Here is an 8,598-nt window from a genome sequence, read left to right as displayed (position 1 = left end):
TAAATAAATTCATTTCAAATTCAATCATAATTGATTCCATTTGAATAGATTAATTTGAGAATGTGCTGACTCCAATTGCAAGGCAAAGAAAGTGTTTTACCTTTCACTGTTCTGTACGTTTTTATTCTATTCTATTTCTCGGGAAAATGAAATGATTGAATGATGCTGCAGCATGCAATTGACACAAGATAAAAAGCAAGAAAAAGCATTCTGATTGTCTCCAAAGGCATGCATGCAAGGGCAGCTTATAATTATTATTAATTATTATTATTATTATTATTATTCTTATAATTATTTATAAATTTAGCAGCAAAAAGTCTTTTCTGTCACCAAAATGAACGTGCCATGCGCATGCAAATTTAATACACTGCCTCAGTTTCTTTTTCCTTTTTAGCTTCACATATTCTTTTTTCTTTTCATATTATCTATAAATTTGAATATGAATTTTTAATTCTGAAAAAAAAAATATGAATTGAATAATACATATTATTAATTACTAATGATACATGATTAATTTTTTTTCCACTAATAAATGTTATCATAATTGGGAAGGGACAAACATTTTTATTGATTATTCATAATCTTATGAATCAATTATTTCATATTCCTCGATTATAAGGTTAGATTCTAATTGAACCAAATTCGAAAACAACTTGAAATGTTTTATTAATTTATAGGAATAACTTATTAAGAAGAGCTTATTGGAAAATGGCTTATTTTAATATAAATTTTATGAAAAAAAAAAAAATGGTAGTTGCATGGTTGGTTAGAACATGTAAAAGAATATTTAAGGTCAAATGAATGACTATTTTCCAACCAAGGTTTGGTTATAAGACAAATTCCCATTCTCTAAATTTTAGAAAACCAATATTTCATCCATATGTTCAATTTGTTAACAAAATCTTTTAATTTTTTTTAATAAAATCATTGAAAAGACAAAAAAGTCCCTCAAGCTCAATACCATTTTATCCCTAAAATTTCATTAAATAAATTTTCAACCTTAATTTCAATTAAAGATAATAAAAAAATTTAGTACAAATATAACTAATGGTATTATTGATATATAAACATATGTTTGTAAGCAAATTATAATTTTAAAAAAATCTTAGGGGGGTTAATGAAAATTTCAAGATGGTTTTGGAAATTATTAAAAAGTTTATGGATGTTTTTAAAATCTTTAAAATCTCAATATATATTTTGATAGTATAAAAAATAACAGTTATATCGTAAAAAAATTGCTTAAAATGCAACAAATTAGAGGTTTAAATGTCTCACTACAAACTATTAGGATTATAGTAATTTTCAAAATATATGAAATAATATGATAATTTTTGAAATAAGATAAGAAAAACATATAGTAAATTTTTAGAAAATGATATTTACATCCCTATAATACAATTTACAATTTAGTTCAATAGGGATGTTATTGTAATATTTCAAATGTCGGGGACAAAATGATAATTAATTATACTTTTATTATAATGTTGGATTAAAATAACACAAATATTTTTTGACTTTTAATTTGACTATATTAACTTCAACATATGGGTAGAAAATTAATATTAATTTACAATAAAATACTCAAGTTAAATATATAAAAAATAATTTTTTTTTTTTAAATTTCAAAACTTTAAACAAGTTAAGAAAAGATTTCATGAAAACATTATAAGTTTTAAAGTAATTTATTTTAAATTTTAAAGTGTTTTAGAAATGTTGCCAAATAATCTCAAAAAAATTTAAAATACTAATAATTTTAGATAAAAAAATTTTTATCTGTTAATACTTTTTTCCTAATCTTTAGGCCAAAATATTAAAACAACGACATCAAGGAGGACAGGAAAGAGAACTACTAGAAGGAAGAGATGTTGAAGAGAAAGAGACGCTGTCTGAAAACTGCTAGTCATCGTCATAAAGTTCAATTTGAAAATTTGGAAACCCTAAGGGGGAAAATATTGTTTTTGAAAATTTAGGCTAAAAAAAATTATTAATTTTTAGGGTTTAGAGGGAAAAATAAAATCAAATTTAAGTTTATTTTTAATATTACAAATAAAATGATGATTTTAACCTTGAAATCGTTAATTTTGACCGTCTATAGGTAGATAAATGAGATTTTTAAAATTAACGGAGAAAACTGATGAATCAGCATAGTTTGGGTGGGAAACAGTTGTTTAGCCTAATCCTTAACTAATATTCTTCTTGTCCTTAAAGTCCGATGAGAACGTGAATCTTACTTGCATAATAATCCACTTTTATTAATAACAATTTAGCTTGTAATCCAAAGCAGACTTATGAACCCACATGGCCCAGCTAGACAAAGCAGGTAGGTGTAACCTCAAAGCTTGTCATGGGCATTAAAATATTTCTTTATCTTTTCCAGTCAAACCCATTGCCGATGACAGCACTGTTGATGTTTTTTTGTATAAAAGATGAAAAATGTATCTGAGTTCAAGAAAATTAATGAGTGTGTTTCAAGCCAAAAGGTCCCACGTTTATGCATGTGTGAGGCTTGGTTTCAGAACTCCCATTAATTACTCTTGAGTTTTTCAACTTCTCCGCCTTTCTTTTCACTAATTATTATGTCATGGGGCATCCAGGAATTGATTATAGAATTGAAATTTTAGGACCATTTTCAGTGGCTTAGTTGCTTTTTTCCCTTTAAAGGGCACGAGTGGTTCTGGCCATTTGTGTTCATTTTAAGTTTCAGTTAAAAGATTCTTCTTGGTGAGGTCGAAGGTTAGAGTTGGAGTGAAGCAGCCTGAAATCGTTTACCTTATTTGGGAATTAGGTGGTTTTGGGCTGAGATTGGTTGTTTCAGTGCTTTCTTTGAAGTGGGCATGCCTTTTTTGGAGTGGTTTTAGGGTTTCGTTTCATGGGATCAGTGCTATGTTTTGTTAAAGATATTAAATTTTAAAGCTACTGGAAGATTCTGGGGAAGTTTTTGGTGCAGATTGGTCAGGTTTGTTATGGCAGAAGCTACATTTTGAGTTTTTGACATCGTTTTGAGGAATTTGGGTTGGTTTTTCAAGGTTTTTGTGAGTGGTGTTGAGTTTTTGTTTTGATACAGGGATTTAAGAGGCCGTTTTGGGGCATCTTCCAGCCCAGTTGTTGACATTTTCCAGCTTGCATTGTGAAACAAAAATTATGGCTTGTATGAAACTGGGATCTAAAACTGATGCCTTTCAACGGCAAGGACAGGCCTGGTATGAAACTCCATAAGTTTGCTCTCTTCATGATGTATTTTCTCTGTTAGTTTGAATTTGGTGAATTTCTCTTTTAGTTTTAGTCAACTACGCTCATCTTCTATCACTGTTGAAGTGGTTACTTGTTGAAGTTTCTGTATGCGTAAATTAGCACACAAACTTACCAAATTTGGCGAGTCTCTGATGTTGTGAATTTAGTAATAACTTTTTAGTTGACAGTGAAAGCTTACCTGCACATGCATTTTCCTAAACAAATTGGTGTATTTTTTATCTTCAATGTGAAGCTTAAATTTGTATGCTGAGGAAAACTTTTGTTTGCTATTGAAAATGAGGTAGTCTTTGGTGAAGTGTTATTAATTGTCATTAGATTGTTGGAAGAATGCTTCAACTATTTGAGGTTGATGGATCCACTAACAGAGTAACAAACACTGCTTTTTCTTGAAAGCTGATAGACGAAACGGTTCGTTATAGGATAAAACAACTACTTGTGTGATGTTTCATTTGACACATTATATGTTCTTGGCATTTAAGTCTGGTTAGAGAAATCTCCTAATCTCTTGAACAAATTTGTTGCATTAACTTCAAATTTGTCTGACTAGGACTCTGTTTATTTGTATCACAAACATATCCACTTCAAAGCTAACATTATAAATGCCCATGAAACTTGGTTATTAGGACCATGTTACAGGATTCTATGTTTTTTTTTTATTCAATACTAGATTATATTATTGTGTCATTGTAGATAAAGTTTGTTGTTAAAAATATTACTGTCTATGAGAAACAATTCCCCTTCTAATGAATGAACCCAGCTCCTTAGTTTTCACTGTTCATGGTTGTAATGCATTTTCTTTTGTGCCTTATTAATGATCTTCCTTGATATGTATTATTATAGGTTCTGCACAACTGGTCTTCCGAGTGATGTTGTTGTTGAAGTTGAAGAGATGTCCTTTCATCTCCACAAGGTAATATATGTCTTCATCCTTATGTCTAGTTTCTTTTCCTTCTTTTGATTTTCTTACGTATGCAGTCACTTGATAATCCCTAGCATCATTTGCTTTCTTGATTTGAGAAATAGTAAATTTGCTTCCTTTTTTTTAGTACCCAATGGAGGTGTTACACTATATATATTGTCTTTGGTTTGCTTATAAACCAAATTATGTTTCCCATGGTTAAATCTAGTCCATTAAGTTTCTACAATATCTCATGTAAAATTTTTTAATCATGCTTCTACTTACTCTTCCTCCATTTGTGGAGCCTTATCTTTGGTCTGAATGACCCATAAGGTGTTCTGCAGAGGCATTTGATGAGTTATTTGCTTTTATTATTGTCGATTTTTTATCTTTTATTGTAAATTTAAGTGGGCTGTACTGTCATTAAACGTTGTAGTTGAGCTTTGGAAGTTATATGATGATATTGCCTATATAAGATCTGATTAAGCCATCTGTTATTCAAACTTATGGTAATGCCATTAATGGCCTGAACTACTTTTTGTAAAGTGGGACTGTGAACCTGCTTAAGAGTCTTCTTAGAGATCAGCCTGGTGCTTTTTGTATAGCTTCTGATTTTCTTTCACTCTCCTTTCCTATGTATTTCTCATGGGCTGTCAACAGTGATTGCTACTCTCTTAAATCTTTCCTTTACATTTGATGCAGTTCCCTTTGCTTTCCAGAAGTGGGGTTTTGGAAAGATTGATTGCAAAATCATCTGAAGAATCTGAAGAAAAATGTGTCATAAGTCTCCCTGACATCCCTGGGGGATCCAAAACATTCGAACTTGTGGCGAAGTTCTGCTATGGCGTTAAACTGGAACTGACTGCCTCAAATGTTGTATGCCTCCGGTGTGCAGCTGAGGTTCTTGAAATGACAGAAGAATATGGGGAGGGTAACCTTATTACGCAGACTGAAACCTTTCTCAATCAAGTTGTCCTTCAGAATTGGAAAGATTCTCTAAAAGCGCTGCTAACCTGTGATGATATTCTTCCATATGCGGAAAAACTTAATATTGTAAAGAGGTGTATTGAGACTCTAGCTATGAAGGCATCCACTGATCCAAATTTATTCGGTTGGCCTGTAGTGGAATACAGGGGCCCCATGCAGAGTCCTGGTGGGAGTGTCTTGTGGAATGGGATAAGTACAGGGGCTAGACCAAAAAATTCAACTTCAGATTGGTGGTATGAGGATGTATCTTCGTTAAGTTTGCCTCTCTATAAGCAGTTGATTGCAGTAATGGAATCTCGTGGTATTAGACAGGAAATTATTGCTGAATCCCTTACTTTTTATGCCAAAAAATATTTGCCTGGCCTGAACAGGCGGCAAGGTAATAGTGAGTCTAGCACCCGCCTAGCACCTGTGGCTTTGGTGACCCCTTCATCAGAAGAGGACCAAAAAGTCTTACTGGAAGAAATTGATCGGTTACTTCCAGTGCAGAAGGGCCTAGTCCCAACTAAGTTTCTATTTGGTCTACTTCGAACAGCAATGATACTTCGAACAAGCTCCTCATGCATATCCAATTTAGAAAAGCGAATTGGGATGCAGCTTGATCAAGCTACTCTTGAAGATCTCTTGATGCCCAATTTCTCTTATTCCATGGAGACGCTTTACAATGTTGAATGTGTGCAGCGGATTCTGGAACACTTCCTTGCTATGGATCAGATCACAGGTGGTGCCTCTCCATGTTCAGTCGATGAGGGCCAGTTGATGGGATCACCTTCATTGACACCAATTACGATGGTGGCCAAGTTGGTTGACGGGTACCTTGCAGAGATTGCGCCTGATGTTAATTTGAAGCTCCCCAAGTTTCAGGCTCTTGCTGCTGCTGTTCCTGAATATGCGAGGCCCTTGGACGATGGTCTTTACCGGGCTATAGATATATATCTTAAGGTACAGCACTTTATTGTTTTTTTTTTTTGGCTAAGTACAGCACTTTCTTGTTGCACCAAAACTTTTAGAATGAATAGTTGATTGCATTTGTGGCTATCTCTGTTATCATTTCAAATTGTTATCCGAACATAACTTGATCTATATGTCACATTATTGCAAGCATTAAATTAAGAACACTATTTCCCTAGGCCCAACTTGAACATATTGTACAGTCAACAGATTGCTCGGTTTCCATACTATTATTAGTTCAAGTTATTCTGGCCAACATTCAAGCCTTAAACCAATTAAGGCTAGAGCTAGGACTCTGTGTCAACCTATAAGAACCAAATGGCTGCAAATGAAGATAGGATATGGTTGCCTCTGTTTCATCCTGAAACATTGAATGAAGCTCTAGCTATGAATACCTGTTCCTTAACCTGAATGTTCAATGGACATGGTTATAATTATATGTGAGTGGTTAGAGCAAAAGATTTTGATGCAGCCTCAAATCAAATTATAGGACTTTCTGAGAAGTAGTTGGTTACACTTAGTTTCACCATGTGTGCAAGCCTTCTAATTTTTGTGGTTGTCAATCTTGTAGTCACATTCATGGATGGCAGAGTCCGATAGAGAACAACTGTGCAGGTTGATGGACTGCCAAAAACTATCCTTGGAAGCTTGCACCCATGCTGCCCAAAATGAAAGGCTTCCCTTGAGGATAATTGTCCAAGTCTTGTTCTTTGAGCAACTTCAGCTCAGGACATCCATTGCCGGCTGCTTTCTTGTTTCCGATAATCTTGATGGATCAAGACCATTGAGAAGTGGGTTTGCTGGCTCACAAGAGGGAGGCTGGGCATCAGCCGTGAGGGAGAACCAGGTTCTAAAGGTGGGAATGGATAATATGAGGATGCGGGTTCACGAGCTTGAAAAGGAATGTTCAAGCATGAAGCAAGAGATAGAGAAGTTTGGTCAGACAAAGGGTTCTAGTACGTGGAGTAACGTTTCAAAGAAATTCAGGTTCAAAATAAAGTCACAGATGTGTAGTGCGCAAGAGGGCTCTGTTAGCCAGCTGAGCAACGGAAGCGAGAAGCTTGAGAAGGTGAAGGAGAGGCATGTAAAACACAAGAAAAACTTGTCACCAGATAACTAAGACAACCTCATCTCCATTTATTATTTTTTCTTGACTTTTCAGAGTTTTTGTTGTTCTAAGTTCCACTCTAATATTCATTCACAAGAGGCAAAGTTTCCATCTCCTTGTAATTGTGTGCCATGGTTATTCTCTTATTCTCATCATCATCTCAAATTTGTAATGGAGAAACAGGCATCATGGTGTAATTTGTTTCATGCAACATCACTCTGATCCTTCTCTAGTTACATGTATAACAAGGGAAAGAGAATTTCATTGGAATCTCAATTGGCATTTCATAAATCATAATGACAAATTGTGGAAATAATGTAATGTTTTGCAGAAATCATAAACCAATAAAACTCCACGGTTAGCATGAATAAAAGGATATCACAAGATGGATGTGGAGGTGAAAACAGAGATGGGTAAGATTAGCAGTGGTTTCAATCTGAGTTACGTCAAAAAATTGGTTGGCTCAAGCTTAGATGGAAGGTATAATGTTCAATCTGAGTTTGAGTTTAAGTGCATGTGAACTGAAAAATAGTGTCAACAGAGGGTTAGGGTCAGTGTGAATAGTGTCATTAGAAAGGCGAACAATATGTTAATGAGACAAATAATATTATTAGATTATCTTGATTTGACCCACGAAGTTATAACTGTAACTCAATATCGAGTCGTTCGAATTGATCTCATCTAAGTTGATTATCAACCACTAAATAAGATTACATCACCAGAGAATATGATTAGTAGTATTAAAATAAAATCGGCTCCTTGTAAATAAATAAAAATATACATAATTATGTATTAACATGATATGCTGAAGATTAATACTATATGTGAAGAAGGAGAAATGTGATGTGGCTTTGAACTCTTCAAATTATTAATATATTTTTATTAGTTTAAAATTTTATCGCTTGATATCTTAAAAACATTAAAACTCTAACAAGTCTTAAAATATTATACTTTATTCAGTTAATTAAACATATAATTGTTATTTTTTTAAACTATTAAGAAAACATTAACTATTAAAAATTTTAAAAACCCCAAATTTTTTAAAGATTTCAAAAATCTTTTAAAATTTTTATTAACATTTTTAGCATTTTCAAAAATTACAATTCATCCTTCAAATATGTCAGTTTTAAAAGAAAAAAATATAATAGAAAAAATATATAAAAAATAATATTCCTATTTTGTCACTTAATAAATTCACTAATGGAAATTGATAACAAATAAAATTTTATTCTAAAAACTTAAAAAATAAGAATTTATTATTTCATCAAATATCGGATGGGTAATAGTCTTTAAGACTTAATGAAACATCACAAACATAATAACATTCAAGCAAATTAATTTCGAGATCTCAGCCTCTAGTGATGAATAACTAAAATAAAATAAAAAATGTGACAATATAACG

General features: G+C 32.7%; 1 protein-coding gene across 1 annotated transcript; it reads left to right on the top strand.

Annotated features, from left to right (window-relative positions):
• The first annotated feature begins 2,391 nt into the window (after positions 1-2,391).
• On the top strand, positions 2,392-7,428 carry LOC123205271 (BTB/POZ domain-containing protein At1g30440-like). Its single transcript, XM_044622190.1, has 5 exons — positions 2,392-2,956; positions 3,065-3,200; positions 4,093-4,162; positions 4,853-6,079; positions 6,660-7,428. Exons 2-5 carry the CDS (start codon positions 3,142-3,144, stop codon positions 7,206-7,208), a joined length of 1,905 nt encoding a protein of 634 aa, XP_044478125.1. The 5' UTR covers positions 2,392-2,956; positions 3,065-3,141; the 3' UTR covers positions 7,209-7,428.
• Positions 7,429-8,598: the final 1,170 nt, after the last annotated feature.

The sequence above is a fragment of the Mangifera indica genome, unplaced genomic scaffold, assembly GCF_011075055.1.
Source record: "Mangifera indica cultivar Alphonso unplaced genomic scaffold, CATAS_Mindica_2.1 Un_0003, whole genome shotgun sequence".
NCBI lineage: Eukaryota > Viridiplantae > Streptophyta > Magnoliopsida > Sapindales > Anacardiaceae > Mangifera > Mangifera indica.
The sequence above is the reverse complement of the archived record's forward strand: the minus strand, read 5'-3'. Positions and strand labels throughout refer to the sequence as shown.

Excerpts from the sequence above, each read along its gene's own strand:
- LOC123205271 (XM_044622190.1), top strand. The coding sequence starts at position 3,142 with ATGGCTTGTATGAAACTGGGATCTAAAACTGATGCCTTTCAACGGCAA. Across the intron at positions 3,201-4,092 it reads CAACGGCAAGGACAGGCCTG|GTTCTGCACAACTGGTCTTC; the intron begins GTATGAAACTCC and ends GTATTATTATAG. Across the intron at positions 4,163-4,852 it reads TGTCCTTTCATCTCCACAAG|TTCCCTTTGCTTTCCAGAAG; the intron begins GTAATATATGTC and ends CATTTGATGCAG.